Source organism: Haematobia irritans, chromosome 4 (assembly GCF_050003625.1).
Source record: "Haematobia irritans isolate KBUSLIRL chromosome 4, ASM5000362v1, whole genome shotgun sequence".
Lineage (NCBI taxonomy): Eukaryota > Metazoa > Arthropoda > Insecta > Diptera > Muscidae > Haematobia > Haematobia irritans.
In genome coordinates, this window is record NC_134400.1 from 19,378,403 (window position 1) to 19,401,102 (window position 22,700).

General features: G+C 22.2%; 1 protein-coding gene across 1 annotated transcript in view; it reads left to right on the top strand.

Moving 5' to 3' along the window:
* Positions 1-5,093: 5,093 nt before the first annotated feature.
* Positions 5,094-22,700, top strand: part of Tdh (L-threonine dehydrogenase) — a 29,782-nt gene continuing 12,175 nt past the window's right edge. The window contains exon 1 of the mRNA XM_075304886.1: positions 5,094-5,360. Within this exon, the coding sequence (XP_075161001.1) occupies positions 5,225-5,360 (136 nt within the window). The 5' untranslated portion in view covers positions 5,094-5,224. The remainder of the gene's footprint in view (positions 5,361-22,700) is intronic.

Sequence of the window (22,700 nt, forward strand, 5' to 3'; positions counted from 1 at the left end):
GCCTCCCTTCGTTAGTCGTATGTTTTTGAACTAAGGCCAAACTGAAATTTTTAACAAAGAAACAAATTTTTGTTTTAAAGAAATCATCCTTAAATGAACTGAAATATTGAATCTTTACATTTAATATAAAATCTTCAAATATAGGCTAGGACTTATTTTGAGGATTTTGCATCTTTGGTTTAAAGTTTTTGTTTGGAATTAAGAAACCATTGTTTACTTTGAAGTATTCCTTATAATTTGGATTTTTAAGCTGGCATTTGTTTGTACGTGAATAACTTTATTCATACACTGGGGTTAGAGAATGCAAATTCGATAAATAAGATAAGTATCCTAATTTTATTGATTCTAGATTTAAAGCCAGATAGGTCGCTAAAAATGTTTTTATTTTAAAGAAGCCGTTTCGCTTTTGGCTTGGAATCAATACCAAAATCCTTTAAGCTTTTTTTTTTTTTAGTGTAGTGTCTAAACTAATTTCTACCGCATCAGATGAAACTTGCTTCTCCATGAAGCTCAGAAGGCAAATTTGGGGATCAGTTTTTGTGGGGCCTATATATAATTATGGGCCGATATGATCCAATTTTTGTATTATTGTTGGAGGGCAAATACTCGGAAACATCGGGTACCAAATTATAACTGGATGAAATTTGCTCATTCAATAGGCTTCGGACGTCAAATCTGAGAATCGATTTATATGGGGGCTATATATAATTATGGACCGATACGGACCATTTTTTCCCATGGTGGTTAGAGGCTCCCGGAGAGGGTATATACCGATCTGGTTAAAATTTGGTATGTCAATCACGGTTGCCACAATTGGTAGAATTGTACCAAAATGGTAGATTTTTTACTGTTTGGTAGATTGGTAGAATTCTTCATGTTTTGCTAGATTTTGCAAAATTTTGACAAAATTTTATATTGAAATAAAATTTTGACAAAATTTTCTATAGAAATAAAATGTTGACCAAATTTTCTATAGAAATATATTTTTGCGAAAATTTTCTATAGAAATAAAATTTCAACAAAATTTTCTATAGAAATAAAATTTTGAGAAAATTTTCTATAGACATAAAATTTTGACAAAATTTTCTATAGAAATAAAATTTTGACAAAATTCTCTATAGAAATAAAATTTTGACAAAATTTTCTATAGAAATAAAATTTTGGCAAAATGTTCTATAAAAATAAAATTTTCTACAGAAATAAAATCTTGACAGAATTTTCTATAGAAATAAAATGTTTTCTATAGTAATTTATAGTTATCTAGTTATTTATACATTTATTCTACTACTTGAATTATTTCAGTGTTTTAGATTTGGGAAACCGGCTGCGATGTACATTTATTTAGTTGTAAGGATTTTAATTTTAAAGTTTTTTTATTCTGAAGCCTATGGTTATGATTTATTATTGTGTAATACACTATTTGGCCCATTAGGACTTTGTATTATATTGAATGAGTAAATAAATAAATAAAATTTTGACAAAATTTTCTATAGAAATAAAATTTCGACAAAATTTTTTATAGAAATAAAATTTTGACCAAATTTTCTATAGAAAGAAAATTTTGACAAAATTTTCTATAGAAATAAAATTTTGACAAAATTTTCTATAAAAATAAAATTTTCTATGGAAATAAAATTTTGACAAAATTTTCTATAGAAATAAAAATTTTGACAGAAATAAAATGTTGACAAAATTTTCCATAGAAATAAAATTTTGACAAAATTTTCTATAGAAATAAAATTTTGACAAAAGTTTCTATAGAAATAACATTTTGACAAAATTTTCTATAGAAATAAAATTTCGACAAAATTTTCTATAGAAATAAAATTTTGACAAAATTTTCTATAGAAATAAAATTTTGACAAAATTTTCTATAGAAATAAAATTTCGACAAAATTTTCTATAGAAATAAAATTTTGACAAAATTTTCTAAAGAAATAAGTTTTTGCGGAAATTTTCTATACAAATAAAATTTCAACAAAATTTTCTATAGAAATAAAATATTGACAAAATTTTCCATTGAAATAAAATGTTGACAAAATTTTCTATAGAAATAAAATTTTGACGGAATTTTCTATAGAAATAAAATTTTGACAAAATTTTCTATAGAAATAAAATTTTGACAAAATTTTCTATAGAAGTAAAGCTTTTGACAACGTTTTCTATAGAAATAATATTTTGACAAAACTTCTATAGAAATAAAATTTCGACAAAATTTTCTATAGAAATAAAATTTTGACAAAATTTTCTATAGAAATAAAATTTCGACAAAATTTTCTATAGAAATACAATTTTGACAACATTTTCTATAGAAATACAATTTTGACAAAATTTTCTATAGAAATACAATTTTGACAAAATTTTCTATAGAAATAAAATTTCGACAAAATTTTTTATAGAAATAAAATATTGACAAAATTTTCTATAGAAATAAAATTTTTACAAAATTTTTAATACAAATAAAATTTTGACAAAATTTTCTATAGAAATAAAATTTTGACAAAATTTTCTATAAAAATAAAATTTTGGCAAAATTTTGTATGGAAATAAAATTTCGACAAAAGTTTCTATAGAAATAAAATTTTTACAAAATTTTCTATAGAAATAAAATTTTGACAAAATTTTCTATAGAAATAAAATTTTGACAAAATTTTCTATAAAAATAAAATTTTGACAAAATTTTCTATGGAAATAAAATTTCGACAAAAGTTTCTATAGAAATAACATTTTGAAAAAATTTTCTATAGAAATAAAATTTTGGCAGAATTTTCTATAGAAATAAAATTTTGACAAAATTCTATATAGAAATAAAATTTTGACAAAATGTACAATTTTGACAAAATTTTCTATAGAAATAAAATTTTGACAAAATTTTCTATAGAAATAAAATTTCGACAAAATGTTCTAAAGAATAAAATTTTGACAAAATTTTCTATAGAAATAAAATTTTTACAAAATTTTTAATACAAATAAAATTTTGACAAAATTTTCTATAGAAATAAAATTTTGACAAAATTTTCTATAAAAATAAAATTTTGACAAAATTTTCTATAAAAATTTTGGCAAAATTTTGTATGGAAATAAAATTTCGACAAAAGTTTCTATAGAAATAAAATTTTTACAAAATTTTCTATAGAAATAAAATTTTGACAAAATTTTCTATAGAAATAAAATTTTGACAAAATTTTCTATAAAAATAAAATTTTGACAAAATTTTCTATGGAAATAAAATTTCGACAAAAGTTTCTATAGAAATAACATTTTGAAAAAATTTTCTATAGAAATAAAATTTTGACAGAATTTTCTATAGAAATAAAATTTTGACAAAATTCTATATAGAAATAAAATTTTGACAAAATGTACAATTTTGACAAAATTTTCTATAGAAATAAAATTTTGACAAAATTTTCTATAGAAATAAAATTTCGACAAAATGTTCTAAAGATTAAAATTTTGACAAAATTTTCTATAGAAATAAAATTTTTACAAAATTTTTAATACAAATAAAATTTTGACAAAATTTTCTATAGAAATAAAATTTTGACAAAATTTTCTATAAAAATAAAATTTTGACAAAATTTTCTATAAAAATTTTGGCAAAATTTTGTATGGAAATAAAATTTCGACAAAAGTTTCTATAGAAATAAAATTTTTACAAAATTTTCTATAGAAATAAAATTTTGACAAAATTTTCTATAGAAATAAAATTTTGACAAAATTTTCTATAAAAATAAAATTTTGACAAAATTTTCTATGGAAATAAAATTTCGACAAAATTTTCTATAGAAATAAAATTTTGACAAAATTTTCTATAGAAATAAAATTTTGACAGAATTTTCTATAGAAATAAAATTTTGACAAAATTCTATATAGAAATAAAATTTTGACAAAATGTTCTATAGAAATTAATTAAATTAATTTTGGCAAAATTTTCTATAGAAATTAAATTTTTACAAAATTTTCTATAGAAATTAAATTTTGACAAAATTTTCTATAGAAATAAAATTTTGCAAACATTTCTTTCATTGAGAAAAACATTTTTTCTTATAATATCCACAAAAATTTGATATAAATCTAAGATTTCTTAAATTTAATAGATTTTTGGTAAAATTTTCTTAAAATTTTGGTATATTATTTTTGCTATTACGAGTGCCAAATTTCAACCGAAATTTATACGTGATGCCAAATTTCAACCGAATCGGAAGAAATTTCCTTTTTCCAGAGGTTCCGGAAGTTAAATATCTGAAAAATTGTCGTAGAAAATAAACTATTTTTTTGCAATAAAAATAAGATAATAATATAATAGTGCAAAAGAAAAAAAAACAAAACTAGTTAATTGAATTCAGCAATTTTTACTTAATATAAATATAAATTTTTTAAATTGAATTTATTTATTTTGTGAACTTATTCGGGACTTTTATGTTTTGAATTTTGTTTTAGTCCCTCATTGCTGGCAATGAGAAAACAAGCCTAATAATCGAACACATTGAACGAAATACAATTGTGAGTAAAAGGATTCTTATGTAAGAAAATATTTAAGTCGGGATTCTCTATTATTCTACTCGACCTCTTGCCTTTCACCCGCTTTAATTTTTCTATTAGTTACTCTCCTTAAAAGGATTCCCATTTCTTTGGCATTTTCTTCCCTTCCAAAAAAACATTTGTACATCTCATGGTTTCCTTATGGAGACCCCCTGCATATGGCAAAGTAATTGTGAGGTATGTGACGCTAGCTCGACTCTGCTCATTTTCCATGTGGGGGCATGTCAGCCTGTGTCTGTCCCACATCGTCGTCTAATCATCATACACGCAAGATAGAACCGACTCGACAACGACGACACTAGTAGTAGCAGCTATTGAAATATAGTCCGTATCATCCCAATATCCCGGCAATTCAGCATTTTCAAATGTATGAACTGACGTCAGAGGAGCCCTCATACCATACCTCATTTTCCATGGCGGTTGTCGCTGCATACATGGTCGTCGTATAGCGGAATCGCGTGAGCAAAACCAGCAAAAGAACAATAACATCCAGAATATGACAACAAATCGTTATTATTCGAATTGTAGAAGATTTGAAAAATGACACACAAAACTAAAATCAGTTGAGATTCAAACATCACCAACATCGGTTGGTGATTTTACTTCAACGGAGAGAAGGCCTATCGCTAAATCAATTCAAAATTCAGTGAAATAGGGAAGCAAATAAAGGTCCTTGAGCATAATGTTTCGGAAGTGTTTGACCTCGTTGGTACAAAATACCGTTAGTGTGGGCACTTTAACACCCAAAGCCAGAGAATTTCTACGTCGATCAGTGCATAATGGAAATATGGGACGTCCACCAAAAATTCTAATAACCGGTTAGTGTTTTGTTTTTCCTTGAAATTTTTTGCACAAACATTTTATTTAAATGGATTAATTTTCTAAGTTTAAATAATTGTTGAATAATAGCATAATGAGAAAAAGTGACAATAGTTGAATAATGGCCAGTAATCGCTAAGAGAGAAATAAAAAAAAAAGCTCTACATATACTGCAAAAAAAGGCTGGTTCAGATCGCAAGAATTTTTCTTTATCTATAAACAAAAAAAAAATAATATTTGACTTTTGGAGGTTTGGTATTTAATATAAGGATTTTAAATTTTATTCTGAATAAGGATGGGATAACTTTGAAATACACAAATTATAAACAATACTTACGAATTAATGGTAAGGTTTTATACACCACATGTTTGAGTAAGACTCTTATTAAGCAAGTGTTCCATTTCAAAGTAAAATATGAATAATTTCAATGATTATTTAAATCAAAAATGCAACGTCTTCTAAATAAACCCTAGTCTGTTTTGGAATCTTTTTTATTGCAATCCAGAAAATCTATTTAATTTACTGCAATTTTTGCACAAACATGTCATTTAATTAATCAATTTGCCAATTCCGAAAAAAATTAAAGTTTAAATAATTGTTGAATAATTGCATAATGAGAAAAAGTGATAATAGTTGAATGATGGGCAGTAATCACTAAGAGACAAATTTAAAAAAACTCTACATACACTGAGAAAAAAAGGCTGGTTCAGGTCCCAAGAATTTTTCTTTATTTGCAAGCAACAAGAAAAAAAAAAACAAAAAAAAAAAACAAACAATAGACTTAAATATTTTGGACCTTAATGTAAGGATTTTAAATTTTATTCTGAGCCAACTTTTATGAACTTAAAGCTTGAGTAAAAATCTCATTAAGTAAGTGTTCCATTTCAAATTAAAATAATTATAACTTTTTAAAACGAAGATTCCGTATCTTCTAAATTAAGACTAGTCGTTTTTTTAACTTTAACCGAGATCGAGATACCAAACAATCAATTAAATACCCTAAACTTTTTTCCTAGAAAGCTTGATATTGGTTTTTTAAGAGCAAACAAACTCGAATTTATGACATGCGATCACGTTTGCCACTCGAGCCAGAAATAATCTACCAAAATATGGAGAAAATTTTACCAAAATCTATCAAACAAAATATCTTATTTTTTCAAAATTTTAATTCTATACAAAATTTTGTCAAAATTTTATTTCTATAGAAAAATTTGTCAACATTTTATTTCTATAGAAAATTTTGTCAAAATTTTATTTCTATAGAAAATTTTGTCAAAATTTTATTTCTATAGAAAATGTTGTCAAAATTTTATTTCTATAGAAAACGTTGTCAAAAGCTTTATTTCTATAGAAAATTTTGTCAAAATTGTATTTCTATAGAAAATTTTGTCAAAATTTTATTTCTATAGAAAATGTTGTCAAAATTTTATTTCTATAGAAAATTTTGTCAAAATTTTATTTCTATAGAAAATTTTGTCAAAATTTTATTTCTATAGAAAATGTTGCCAAAAGCTTTATTTCTATAGAATATTTTGTCAAAATTTTATTTCTATAGAAAATTTTGTCAAAATTGTATTTCTATAGAAAATTTTGTCAAAATTTTATTTCTATAGAAAATGTTGTCAAAAGCTTTATTTCTATAGAAAATTTTGTCAAAATTTTATTTCTATAGAAATCTTTGTCAAAATATTATTTCTATAGAAAACGTTGTCAAAAGCTTTACTTCTATAGAAAATTTTGTTAAAATTTTATTTCTATAGAAAATTTTGTTAAAATTTTATTTCTATAAAAAATTTTGTCAAAATTTTATATCCGTAGAAAAATAATTTTATTTCTGTAGAAAATTTTGTCAAAATTTTATTTCTATAGAAAATTTTGTTAAAATTTCATTTCTATAGAATATTTTGTCAAAATTTTATTTCTATAGAAAATTTTGTCAACATTTTATTTCTATAGAAAATTTTGTCAAAATTTTATTTTTATAGAAAATTTTGTCAAAAGCTTTATTTCTATAGAAAATTTTGTCAAAATTTTATTTCTATAGAAAATTTTGTCAAAATTTTATTTCTATAGAAAATTTTGTCAAAATTTTATTTCCGTGGAAAAATAATTTTATTTCTATAGACAATTTTGTCAAAATTTTATTTCTATAGAAAATTTTGTCAACATTTTATTTCTATAGAAAATTTTGTCAAAATTTTATTTCTATAGAAAATTTTGTTAAAATTTCATTTCTATAGAATATTTTGTCAAAATTTTATTTCTATAGAAAATTTTGTCAACATTTTATTTCTATAGAAAATTTTGTCAAAATTTTATTTTTATAGAAAATTTTGTCAAAAGCTTTATTTCTATAGAAAATTTTGTCAAAATTTTATTTCTATAGAAAATTTTGTCAAAATTTTATTTCTATAGAAAATTTTGTCAAAATTTTATTTCCGTAGAAAAATAATTTTATTTCTATAGAAAATTTTGTCAAAATTTTATTTGTATAGAAAATTTTGTTAAAATTTTATTTCTATAGAAAATGTTGCCAAAAGCTTTATTTCTATAGAAAATTTTGTCAACATTTTATTTCTATAGAAAATTTTGTTAAAATTTTATTTCTATAGAAAATTTTGTCAAAATTTTATTTCTATAGAAAATTTTGTCAACATTTTATTTCTATAGAAAATTTTGTCAAAATTTTATTTCTATAGAAAATTTTGTTAAAATTTTATTTCTATAGAATATTTTTTCAAAATTTTATTTCTATAGAAAATTTTGTCAAAATTTTATTTTTATAGAAAATTTTGTCAAAATTTTATTTCAAAATATGGAGAAAATTTTACCAAAATCTATCAAACAAAATATCTTATTTTTTCAAAATTTTAATTCTATACAAAATTTTGTCAAAATTTTATTTCTATAGAAAAATTTGTCAACATTTTATTTCTATAGAAAATTTTGTCAAAATTTTATTTCTATAGAAAATTTTGTCAAAATTTTATTTCTATAGAAAATGTTGTCAAAATTTTATTTCTATAGAAAACGTTGTCAAAAGCTTTATTTCTATAGAAAATTTTGTCAAAATTGTATTTCTATAGAAAATTTTGTCAAAATTTTATTTCTATAGAAAATGTTGTCAAAATTTTATTTCTATAGAAAATTTTGTCAAAATTTTATTTCTATAGAAAATTTTGTCAAAATTTTATTTCTATAGAAAATGTTGCCAAAAGCTTTATTTCTATAGAATATTTTGTCAAAATTTTATTTCTATAGAAAATTTTGTCAAAATTGTATTTCTATAGAAAATTTTGTCAAAATTTTATTTCTATAGAAAATGTTGTCAAAAGCTTTATTTCTATAGAAAATTTTGTCAAAATTTTATTTCTATAGAAATCTTTGTCAAAATATTATTTCTATAGAAAACGTTGTCAAAAGCTTTACTTCTATAGAAAATTTTGTTAAAATTTTATTTCTATAGAAAATTTTGTTAAAATTTTATTTCTATAAAAAATTTTGTCAAAATTTTATATCCGTAGAAAAATAATTTTATTTCTGTAGAAAATTTTGTCAAAATTTTATTTCTATAGAAAATTTTGTTAAAATTTCATTTCTATAGAATATTTTGTCAAAATTTTATTTCTATAGAAAATTTTGTCAACATTTTATTTCTATAGAAAATTTTGTCAAAATTTTATTTTTATAGAAAATTTTGTCAAAAGCTTTATTTCTATAGAAAATTTTGTCAAAATTTTATTTCTATAGAAAATTTTGTCAAAATTTTATTTCTATAGAAAATTTTGTCAAAATTTTATTTCCGTGGAAAAATAATTTTATTTCTATAGACAATTTTGTCAAAATTTTATTTCTATAGAAAATTTTGTCAACATTTTATTTCTATAGAAAATTTTGTCAAAATTTTATTTCTATAGAAAATTTTGTTAAAATTTCATTTCTATAGAATATTTTGTCAAAATTTTATTTCTATAGAAAATTTTGTCAACATTTTATTTCTATAGAAAATTTTGTCAAAATTTTATTTTTATAGAAAATTTTGTCAAAAGCTTTATTTCTATAGAAAATTTTGTCAAAATTTTATTTCTATAGAAAATTTTGTCAAAATTTTATTTCTATAGAAAATTTTGTCAAAATTTTATTTCCGTAGAAAAATAATTTTATTTCTATAGAAAATTTTGTCAAAATTTTATTTGTATAGAAAATTTTGTTAAAATTTTATTTCTATAGAAAATGTTGCCAAAAGCTTTATTTCTATAGAAAATTTTGTCAACATTTTATTTCTATAGAAAATTTTGTTAAAATTTTATTTCTATAGAAAATTTTGTCAAAATTTTATTTCTATAGAAAATTTTGTCAACATTTTATTTCTATAGAAAATTTTGTCAAAATTTTATTTCTATAGAAAATTTTGTTAAAATTTTATTTCTATAGAATATTTTTTCAAAATTTTATTTCTATAGAAAATTTTGTCAAAATTTTATTTTTATAGAAAATTTTGTCAAAATTTTATTTCAAAATATGGAGAAAATTTTACCAAAATCTATCAAACAAAATATCTTATTTTTTCAAAATTTTAATTCTATACAAAATTTTGTCAAAATTTTATTTCTATAGAAAAATTTGTCAACATTTTATTTCTATAGAAAATTTTGTCAAAATTTTATTTCTATAGAAAATTTTGTCAAAATTTTATTTCTATAGAAAATGTTGTCAAAATTTTATTTCTATAGAAAACGTTGTCAAAAGCTTTATTTCTATAGAAAATTTTGTCAAAATTGTATTTCTATAGAAAATTTTGTCAAAATTTTATTTCTATAGAAAATGTTGTCAAAATTTTATTTCTATAGAAAATTTTGTCAAAATTTTATTTCTATAGAAAATTTTGTCAAAATTTTATTTCTATAGAAAATGTTGCCAAAAGCTTTATTTCTATAGAATATTTTGTCAAAATTTTATTTCTATAGAAAATTTTGTCAAAATTGTATTTCTATAGAAAATTTTGTCAAAATTTTATTTCTATAGAAAATGTTGTCAAAAGCTTTATTTCTATAGAAAATTTTGTCAAAATTTTATTTCTATAGAAATCTTTGTCAAAATATTATTTCTATAGAAAACGTTGTCAAAAGCTTTACTTCTATAGAAAATTTTGTTAAAATTTTATTTCTATAGAAAATTTTGTTAAAATTTTATTTCTATAAAAAATTTTGTCAAAATTTTATATCCGTAGAAAAATAATTTTATTTCTGTAGAAAATTTTGTCAAAATTTTATTTCTATAGAAAATTTTGTTAAAATTTCATTTCTATAGAATATTTTGTCAAAATTTTATTTCTATAGAAAATTTTGTCAACATTTTATTTCTATAGAAAATTTTGTCAAAATTTTATTTTTATAGAAAATTTTGTCAAAAGCTTTATTTCTATAGAAAATTTTGTCAAAATTTTATTTCTATAGAAAATTTTGTCAAAATTTTATTTCTATAGAAAATTTTGTCAAAATTTTATTTCCGTAGAAAAATAATTTTATTTCTATAGACAATTTTGTCAAAATTTTATTTCTATAGAAAATTTTGTCAACATTTTATTTCTATAGAAAATTTTGTCAAAATTTTATTTCTATAGAAAATTTTGTTAAAATTTCATTTCTATAGAATATTTTGTCAAAATTTTATTTCTATAGAAAATTTTGTCAACATTTTATTTCTATAGAAAATTTTGTCAAAATTTTATTTTTATAGAAAATTTTGTCAAAAGCTTTATTTCTATAGAAAATTTTGTCAAAATTTTATTTCTATAGAAAATTTTGTCAAAATTTTATTTCTATAGAAAATTTTGTCAAAATTTTATTTCCGTAGAAAAATAATTTTATTTCTATAGAAAATTTTGTCAAAATTTTATTTGTATAGAAAATTTTGTTAAAATTTTATTTCTATAGAAAATGTTGCCAAAAGCTTTATTTCTATAGAAAATTTTGTCAACATTTTTGCACAAACATGTCATTTAATTAATCAATTTGCCAATTCCGAAAAAAATTAAAGTTTAAATAATTGTTGAATAATTGCATAATGAGAAAAAGTGATAATAGTTGAATGATGGGCAGTAATCACTAAGAGACAAATTTAAAAAAACTCTACATACACTGAGAAAAAAAGGCTGGTTCAGGTCCCAAGAATTTTTCTTTATTTGCAAGCAACAAGAAAAAAAAAACAAAAAAAAAAACAAACAATAGACTTAAATATTTTGGACCTTAATGTAAGGATTTTAAATTTTATTCTGAGCCAACTTTTATGAACTTAAAGCTTGAGTAAAAATCTCATTAAGTAAGTGTTCCATTTCAAATTAAAATAATTATAACTTTTTAAAACGAAGATTCCGTATCTTCTAAATTAAGACTAGTCGTTTTTTTAACTTTAACCGAGATCGAGATACCAAACAATCAATTAAATACCCTAAACTTTTTTCCTAGAAAGCTTGATATTGGTTTTTTAAGAGCAAACAAACTCGAATTTATGACATGCGATCACGTTTGCCACTCGAGCCAGAAATAATCTACCAAAATATGGAGAAAATTTTACCAAAATCTATCAAACAAAATATCTTATTTTTTCAAAATTTTAATTCTATACAAAATTTTGTCAAAATTTTATTTCTATAGAAAAATTTGTCAACATTTTATTTCTATAGAAAATTTTGTCAAAATTTTATTTCTATAGAAAATTTTGTCAAAATTTTATTTCTATAGAAAATGTTGTCAAAATTTTATTTCTATAGAAAACGTTGTCAAAAGCTTTATTTCTATAGAAAATTTTGTCAAAATTGTATTTCTATAGAAAATTTTGTCAAAATTTTATTTCTATAGAAAATGTTGTCAAAATTTTATTTCTATAGAAAATTTTGTCAAAATTTTATTTCTATAGAAAATTTTGTCAAAATTTTATTTCTATAGAAAATGTTGCCAAAAGCTTTATTTCTATAGAATATTTTGTCAAAATTTTATTTCTATAGAAAATTTTGTCAAAATTGTATTTCTATAGAAAATTTTGTCAAAATTTTATTTCTATAGAAAATGTTGTCAAAAGCTTTATTTCTATAGAAAATTTTGTCAAAATTTTATTTCTATAGAAATCTTTGTCAAAATATTATTTCTATAGAAAACGTTGTCAAAAGCTTTACTTCTATAGAAAATTTTGTTAAAATTTTATTTCTATAGAAAATTTTGTTAAAATTTTATTTCTATAAAAAATTTTGTCAAAATTTTATATCCGTAGAAAAATAATTTTATTTCTGTAGAAAATTTTGTCAAAATTTTATTTCTATAGAAAATTTTGTTAAAATTTCATTTCTATAGAATATTTTGTCAAAATTTTATTTCTATAGAAAATTTTGTCAACATTTTATTTCTATAGAAAATTTTGTCAAAATTTTATTTTTATAGAAAATTTTGTCAAAAGCTTTATTTCTATAGAAAATTTTGTCAAAATTTTATTTCTATAGAAAATTTTGTCAAAATTTTATTTCTATAGAAAATTTTGTCAAAATTTTATTTCCGTGGAAAAATAATTTTATTTCTATAGACAATTTTGTCAAAATTTTATTTCTATAGAAAATTTTGTCAACATTTTATTTCTATAGAAAATTTTGTCAAAATTTTATTTCTATAGAAAATTTTGTTAAAATTTCATTTCTATAGAATATTTTGTCAAAATTTTATTTCTATAGAAAATTTTGTCAACATTTTATTTCTATAGAAAATTTTGTCAAAATTTTATTTTTATAGAAAATTTTGTCAAAAGCTTTATTTCTATAGAAAATTTTGTCAAAATTTTATTTCTATAGAAAATTTTGTCAAAATTTTATTTCTATAGAAAATTTTGTCAAAATTTTATTTCCGTAGAAAAATAATTTTATTTCTATAGAAAATTTTGTCAAAATTTTATTTGTATAGAAAATTTTGTTAAAATTTTATTTCTATAGAAAATGTTGCCAAAAGCTTTATTTCTATAGAAAATTTTGTCAACATTTTATTTCTATAGAAAATTTTGTTAAAATTTTATTTCTATAGAAAATTTTGTCAAAATTTTATTTCTATAGAAAATTTTGTCAACATTTTATTTCTATAGAAAATTTTGTCAAAATTTTATTTCTATAGAAAATTTTGTTAAAATTTTATTTCTATAGAATATTTTTTCAAAATTTTATTTCTATAGAAAATTTTGTCAAAATTTTATTTTTATAGAAAATTTTGTCAAAATTTTATTTCAAAATATGGAGAAAATTTTACCAAAATCTATCAAACAAAATATCTTATTTTTTCAAAATTTTAATTCTATACAAAATTTTGTCAAAATTTTATTTCTATAGAAAAATTTGTCAACATTTTATTTCTATAGAAAATTTTGTCAAAATTTTATTTCTATAGAAAATGTTGTCAAAATTTTATTTCTATAGAAAACGTTGTCAAAAGCTTTATTTCTATAGAAAATTTTGTCAAAATTGTATTTCTATAGAAAATTTTGTCAAAATTTTATTTCTATAGAAAATGTTGTCAAAATTTTATTTCTATAGAAAATTTTGTCAAAATTTTATTTCTATAGAAAATTTTGTCAAAATTTTATTTCTATAGAAAATGTTGCCAAAAGCTTTATTTCTATAGAATATTTTGTCAAAATTTTATTTCTATAGAAAATTTTGTCAAAATTGTATTTCTATAGAAAATTTTGTCAAAATTTTATTTCTATAGAAAATGTTGTCAAAAGCTTTATTTCTATAGAAAATTTTGTCAAAATTTTATTTCTATAGAAATCTTTGTCAAAATATTATTTCTATAGAAAACGTTGTCAAAAGCTTTACTTCTATAGAAAATTTTGTTAAAATTTTATTTCTATAGAAAATTTTGTTAAAATTTTATTTCTATAAAAAATTTTGTCAAAATTTTATATCCGTAGAAAAATAATTTTATTTCTGTAGAAAATTTTGTCAAAATTTTATTTCTATAGAAAATTTTGTTAAAATTTCATTTCTATAGAATATTTTGTCAAAATTTTATTTCTATAGAAAATTTTGTCAACATTTTATTTCTATAGAAAATTTTGTCAAAATTTTATTTTTATAGAAAATTTTGTCAAAAGCTTTATTTCTATAGAAAATTTTGTCAAAATTTTATTTCTATAGAAAATTTTGTCAAAATTTTATTTCTATAGAAAATTTTGTCAAAATTTTATTTCCGTAGAAAAATAATTTTATTTCTATAGACAATTTTGTCAAAATTTTATTTCTATAGAAAATTTTGTCAACATTTTATTTCTATAGAAAATTTTGTCAAAATTTTATTTCTATAGAAAATTTTGTTAAAATTTCATTTCTATAGAATATTTTGTCAAAATTTGATTTCTATAGAAAATTTTGTCAACATTTTATTTCTATAGAAAATTTTGTCAAAATTTTATTTTTATAGAAAATTTTGTCAAAAGCTTTATTTCTATAGAAAATTTTGTCAAAATTTTATTTCTATAGAAAATTTTGTCAAAATTTTATTTCTATAGAAAATTTTGTCAAAATTTTATTTCCGTAGAAAAATAATTTTATTTCTATAGAAAATTTTGTCAAAATTTTATTTGTATAGAAAATTTTGTTAAAATTTTATTTCTATAGAAAATGTTGCCAAAAGCTTTATTTCTATAGAAAATTTTGTCAACATTTTTGCACAAACATGTCATTTAATTAATCAATTTGCCAATTCCGAAAAAAATTAAAGTTTAAATAATTGTTGAATAATTGCATAATGAGAAAAAGTGATAATAGTTGAATGATGGGCAGTAATCACTAAGAGACAAATTTAAAAAAACTCTACATACACTGAGAAAAAAAGGCTGGTTCAGGTCCCAAGAATTTTTCTTTATTTGCAAGCAACAAGAAAAAAAAAAACAAAAAAAAAAAAACAAACAATAGACTTAAATATTTTGGACCTTAATGTAAGGATTTTAAATTTTATTCTGAGCCAACTTTTATGAACTTAAAGCTTGAGTAAAAATCTCATTAAGTAAGTGTTCCATTTCAAATTAAAATAATTATAACTTTTTAAAACGAAGATTCCGTATCTTCTAAATTAAGACTAGTCGTTTTTTTAACTTTAACCGAGATCGAGATACCAAACAATCAATTAAATACCCTAAACTTTTTTCCTAGAAAGCTTGATATTGGTTTTTTAAGAGCAAACAAACTCGAATTTATGACATGCGATCACGTTTGCCACTCGAGCCAGAAATAATCTACCAAAATATGGAGAAAATTTTACCAAAATCTATCAAACAAAATATCTTATTTTTTCAAAATTTTAATTCTATACAAAATTTTGTCAAAATTTTATTTCTATAGAAAAATTTGTCAACATTTTATTTCTATAGAAAATTTTGTCAAAATTTTATTTCTATAGAAAATTGTGTCAAAATTTTATTTCTATAGAAAATGTTGTCAAAATTTTATTTCTATAGAAAACGTTGTCAAAAGCTTTATTTCTATAGAAAATTTTGTCAAAATTGTATTTCTATAGAAAATTTTGTCAAAATTTTATTTCTATAGAAAATGTTGTCAAAATTTTATTTCTATAGAAAATTTTGTCAAAATTTTATTTCTATAGAAAATTTTGTCAAAATTTTATTTCTATAGAAAATGTTGCCAAAAGCTTTATTTCTATAGAATATTTTGTCAAAATTTTATTTCTATAGAAAATTTTGTCAAAATTGTATTTCTATAGAAAATTTTGTCAAAATTTTATTTCTATAGAAAATGTTGTCAAAAGCTTTATTTCTATAGAAAATTTTGTCAAAATTTTATTTCTATAGAAATCTTTGTCAAAATATTATTTCTATAGAAAACGTTGTCAAAAGCTTTACTTCTATAGAAAATTTTGTTAAAATTTTATTTCTATAGAAAATTTTGTTAAAATTTTATTTCTATAAAAAATTTTGTCAAAATTTTATATCCGTAGAAAAATAATTTTATTTCTGTAGAAAATTTTGTCAAAATTTTATTTCTATAGAAAATTTTGTTAAAATTTCATTTCTATAGAATATTTTGTCAAAATTTTATTTCTATAGAAAATTTTGTCAACATTTTATTTCTATAGAAAATTTTGTCAAAATTTTATTTTTATAGAAAATTTTGTCAAAAGCTTTATTTCTATAGAAAATTTTGTCAAAATTTTATTTCTATAGAAAATTTTGTCAAAATTTTATTTCTATAGAAAATTTTGTCAAAATTTTATTTCCGTGGAAAAATAATTTTATTTCTATAGACAATTTTGTCAAAATTTTATTTCTATAGAAAATTTTGTCAACATTTTATTTCTATAGAAAATTTTGTCAAAATTTTATTTCTATAGAAAATTTTGTTAAAATTTCATTTCTATAGAATATTTTGTCAAAATTTTATTTCTATAGAAAATTTTGTCAACATTTTATTTCTATAGAAAATTTTGTCAAAATTTTATTTTTATAGAAAATTTTGTCAAAAGCTTTATTTCTATAGAAAATTTTGTCAAAATTTTATTTCTATAGAAAATTTTGTCAAAATTTTATTTCTATAGAAAATTTTGTCAAAATTTTATTTCCGTAGAAAAATAATTTTATTTCTATAGAAAATTTTGTCAAAATTTTATTTGTATAGAAAATTTTGTTAAAATTTTATTTCTATAGAAAATGTTGCCAAAAGCTTTATTTCTATAGAAAATTTTGTCAACATTTTATTTCTATAGAAAATTTTGTTAAAATTTTATTTCTATAGAAAATTTTGTCAAAATTTTATTTCTATAGAAAATTTTGTCAACATTTTATTTCTATAGAAAATTTTGTCAAAATTTTATTTCTATAGAAAATTTTGTTAAAATTTTATTTCTATAGAATATTTTTTCAAAATTTTATTTCTATAGAAAATTTTGTCAAAATTTTATTTTTATAGAAAATTTTGTCAAAATTTTATTTCAAAATATGGAGAAAATTTTACCAAAATCTATCAAACAAAATATCTTATTTTTTCAAAATTTTAATTCTATACAAAATTTTGTCAAAATTTTATTTCTATAGAAAAATTTGTCAACATTTTATTTCTATAGAAAATTTTGTCAAAATTTTATTTCTATAGAAAATTTTGTCAAAATTTTATTTCTATAGAAAATGTTGTCAAAATTTTATTTCTATAGAAAACGTTGTCAAAAGCTTTATTTCTATAGAAAATTTTGTCAAAATTGTATTTCTATAGAAAATTTTGTCAAAATTTTATTTCTATAGAAAATGTTGTCAAAATTTTATTTCTATAGAAAATTTTGTCAAAATTTTATTTCTATAGAAAATTTTGTCAAAATTTTATTTCTATAGAAAATGTTGCCAAAAGCTTTATTTCTATAGAATATTTTGTCAAAATTTTATTTCTATAGAAAATTTTGTCAAAATTGTATTTCTATAGAAAATTTTGTCAAAATTGTATTTCTATAGAAAATTTTGTCAAAATTTTATTTCTATAGAAAATGTTGTCAAAAGCTTTATTTCTATAGAAAATTTTGTCAAAATTTTATTTCTATAGAAATCTTTGTCAAAATATTATTTCTATAGAAAACGTTGTCAAAAGCTTTACTTCTATAGAAAATTTTGTTAAAATTTTATTTCTATAGAAAATTTTGTTAAAATTTTATTTCTATAAAAAATTTTGTCAAAATTTTATATCCGTAGAAAAATAATTTTATTTCTGTAGAAAATTTTGTCAAAATTTTATTTCTATAGAAAATTTTGTTAAAATTTCATTTCTATAGAATATTTTGTCAAAATTTTATTTCTATAGAAAATTTTGTCAACATTTTATTTCTATAGAAAATTTTGTCAAAATTTTATTTTTATAGAAAATTTTGTCAAAAGCTTTATTTCTATAGAAAATTTTGTCAAAATTTTATTTCTATAGAAAATTTTGTCAAAATTTTATTTCTATAGAAAATTTTGTCAAAATTTTATTTCCGTAGAAAAATAATTTTATTTCTATAGACAATTTTGTCAAAATTTTATTTCTATAGAAAATTTTGTCAACATTTTATTTCTATAGAAAATTTTGTCAAAATTTTATTTCTATAGAAAATTTTGTTAAAATTTCATTTCTATAGAATATTTTGTCAAAATTTTATTTCTATAGAAAATTTTGTCAACATTTTATTTCTATAGAAAATTTTGTCAAAATTTTATTTTTATAGAAAATTTTGTCAAAAGCTTTATTTCTATAGAAAATTTTGTCAAAATTTTATTTCTATAGAAAATTTTGTCAAAATTTTATTTCTATAGAAAATTTTGTCAAAATTTTATTTCCGTAGAAAAATAATTTTATTTCTATAGAAAATTTTGTCAAAATTTTATTTGTATAGAAAATTTTGTTAAAATTTTATTTCTATAGAAAATGTTGCCAAAAGCTTTATTTCTATAGAAAATTTTGTCAACATTTTATTTCTATAGAAAATTTTGTTAAAATTTTATTTCTATAGAAAATTTTGTCAAAATTTTATTTCTATAGAAAATTTTGTCAACATTTTATTTCTATAGAAAATTTTGTCAAAATTTTATTTCTATAGAAAATTTTGTTAAAATTTTATTTCTATAGAATATTTTTTCAAAATTTTATTTCTATAGAAAATTTTGTCAAAATTTTATTTTTATAGAAAATTTTGTCAAAATTTTATTTCTATAGAAAATTTTGTTAAAAGCTTTATTTCTATAGAAAATTTTGTCAAAAGCTTTATTAAACCCTGCGCCACTCTGTGGAACAGGGTATTATAAGTTAGTGCATATGTTTGTAACACCCAGAAGGAGACGAGATAGACACATGGTGTCTTTGGAAATAATGCTCAGGGTGGGTCCCTGAGTCGATATAACCATGTCAGTCTGTCCGTCCGTCCGTCTGTCTGTGAACACATTTTTGTGATCAAAGTCTAGGTCGCATTTTAAGTCCAATCGCCTTCCAATTTGGCACATGTTCCTAATTTGTGTCAGAATAGAACCCTATTGATTTTGGAAGAAATCGGTTCAGATTTAGATATAGCTCCCATATATATCTTTCGCCCGATATGCACTTATATGGACCCAGAAGCCAGAGTTTTATCCCGATTAGCTTGAAATTTTAAATTTTCAGATTTAGATATAGCTCCCATATATATGTTTTTCTGATTTCGACAAAAATTGTCAAAATACCAAGATTTTCCTTGTAAAATCGCCACTGCTTAGTCGAAAAGTTGTAAAAGTGACTCTAATTTTCCTAAACTTCTAATACACATACATCGAGCGATAAATCATAAATAAACGTTTGCGAAGTTTCCTTAAAATTGCTTCAGATTTAAATGTTTCCCATATTTTTTTTTTTTTACTAAAATTGTGTTCCACCCTAGTGCATTAGCCGACTTAAATTTTGAGTCTATCAAATTCTGTCCAGATCGAGTGATATTTAAATGTATGTATTTGGGACAAACCTTTATATATAGCCCCCAACACATTTGAGGGATGTGATATGGTATCGATAATTTAGATCTACAAAGTGGTACAGGGTATAAATATAGTCGGCCCCGTCCGACTTTAGACTTCCTCAATTGTTTTTTTTTTTTCATTTCGGGTTCGATTGGGATGCCCAAATTGAAACAGATATCTAAGAGTTTGTCCGAGACTGGCTCCTGAGGACCTGTCTATGGGGTGCTCCTGCTAAATTGTCCCAGGGCGTGTCCTTTGGGATGTGTTCAGGATGCGTCCTAAAATGTAAATTTACCCCGTCAATGACAAACCCATGTTAAAGTGACCGGTCCCTTCCATACGTTTTGACCAGAACTGGGACTGGTCCATACATACCAGGGACTAGTCCTGTACCGGTTCTGTGGTTGATCCATTTCCCGTAGGGGGTATATAAATGGCTTATGGTGGGTGCTATGTCAGTTTCCGCATCGAAACGATCATTTTCATTCGACGGAAATTCGTACAAAAATCCCTTTGATTTTTTTTGCCAAAAATTTGGTGTCCATATTCAAAAGAATTTTAAGGCAGTTCATCGATTACAGTATAAACAAGTATATACAGCAGTAAGTTCGGCCGGGCCGAATCTTAAATACCCACCACCATGAACCAAATATTAGGGTTTCCTTTGAAATTTCAGGAGGGCTTGAGGACTTGAGGACACTACCCGAAGATAAATTTAAAGATTTCACCTGTGAGGACTATATCAGATTCTGGATTTATAAGAACCATTTTTGTTTGAGGTTTAGAGGAATCATTAACATCTCTTGTAAGTGTGCAAGAAAATTATAAAATAACGTCTTGATTTGAAATCTTAAATCTGTAGAAGTAAAATCTGGAAATTTTACATTGAGTTTCAAGCAATTTTCATGATCAGTGCGCCTTCTACACCCTCAAGAAGTGAAGTCGGTCTATATGGAGGCATTACCAAATGGACCGATAAAAACTTAATCCGATACATGTTTTTGTGAGCCTAAAATACCAGAATATTTACAATTTCAGGCATATCAGATAAAAACTACGGTTTCTAGAAACCCAAGGATTTAAATCGCGAGATCGTTCTTATGGGGGCTATACTAAAATATGGACCGATACTCACCATTTTCGGCACACCTCTTTGTGACCCGAAAATACCTCTAGATTTCCAATTTCAGGCAAATAGGATAAAAACTTCGGATTATAGAAGCCCAAGAAGTAAAATTGGGAAATCGGTCTATATGGCGGCTATACCAAAATATGGACCGATACTCACCATTTTCGGCACACCTCTTTATGGTTCTAAAATACCTCTAGATTTCCAATTTCAGACAAATTGAATAAAAATTACGGTTTCTATAAGCCCAAGACCCCAAATCGGGAGATCGGTCTATATGGGGGCTATACCAAAATATGGACCGATACTCACAATTTTTGGCACACGTATTTGTGGTCCTACAATACCTCTAGATTTCCAATTTCAGGTAAATTGAATAAAAACTGCGGTTTCTATAAGCCCAAGAAGTAAAATCGGGAGATCGGTCTATATGGGGGCTATACCAAAATATGGACCGATACTCACAATTTTTGGCACACATATTTGTGGTCCTACAATACCTCTAGATTTCCAATTTCAGATAAATTGAATAAAAACTGCGGTTTCTATAAGCCCAAGAATAAAATCGGGAGATCGGTCTATATGGGGGCTATACCAAAATATGGACCGATACTCACAATTTTTGGCACACGTATTTGTGGTCCTACAATACCTCTAGATTTCCAATTTCAGGTAAATTGAATAAAAACTGCGTTTTCTATAAGCCCAAGAAGTAAAATCGGGAGAACGGTCTATATGGGGGCTATACCAAAATATGGACCGATACTCACAATTTTTGGCACACGTATTTGTGGTCCTACAATACCTCTAGATTTCCAATTTCAGGTAAATTGAATAAAAACTGCGGTTTCTATAAGCCCAAGAACTAAAATCGGGAGATCGGTCTATATGGGGGCTATACCAAAACGTGGACCGATACTCACCATTTTTGGCACATCTCTTTATGGTCATCAAATACCTCCAGATTTCAAATTTCAGGCAAATTGGATAAAAACTACGATTTCTATAAGCCCAAGACCCCAAATCGGGAGGTCGGTTTATATGGGGACTATATCAAAACCTGGACCGATATAGCCCATCTTCGAACTTGACCTGCCTGCAGACAAAAGACGAGCTTGTGCAAAATTTCAGCACGATTGCTTCATTATTGAAGACTGTAGCGTGATTACAACAGACAGACAGACGGACAGACGGACATCGTTATATCGTCTTAGAATTTCTCCCTGATCAAGAATATATATACTTTATATAGTCGTAAATCGATATTTCGATGTGTTACAAACGGAATGACAAACTTATTATACCCCCGTCACCATTCTATGGTGGTGGGTATAAAAAATAAGCCTAAAGATACCTTTTTCCATAAGGGAATAAAAAACAAACATCAAAAAATAATTATTTTCATATATCATTCGTAGCTAAGTATTATGTTTTGTGTGTGTGTGTGTGTGTGTGTGCTCAGAAAACCTTATTAAACATATTCGCTTTATATACTTTATTTCAGCACTCAATGTATAGGCATGTACACATGTGCCCCGCTTCCATTCCATGGGAATTATTTAATATTAGAACCATTCACTTTTTGGCACCAAACCTAAAAAAACGTCTACCACAATCAAGGTCACATTTTTATCTGTCGTGTCAATTGAAGAATTTCATTTTAAATGCTCTGCTCGATGACATCCTTTTAATCACTTTTATTTATTAGTATGACTGGAC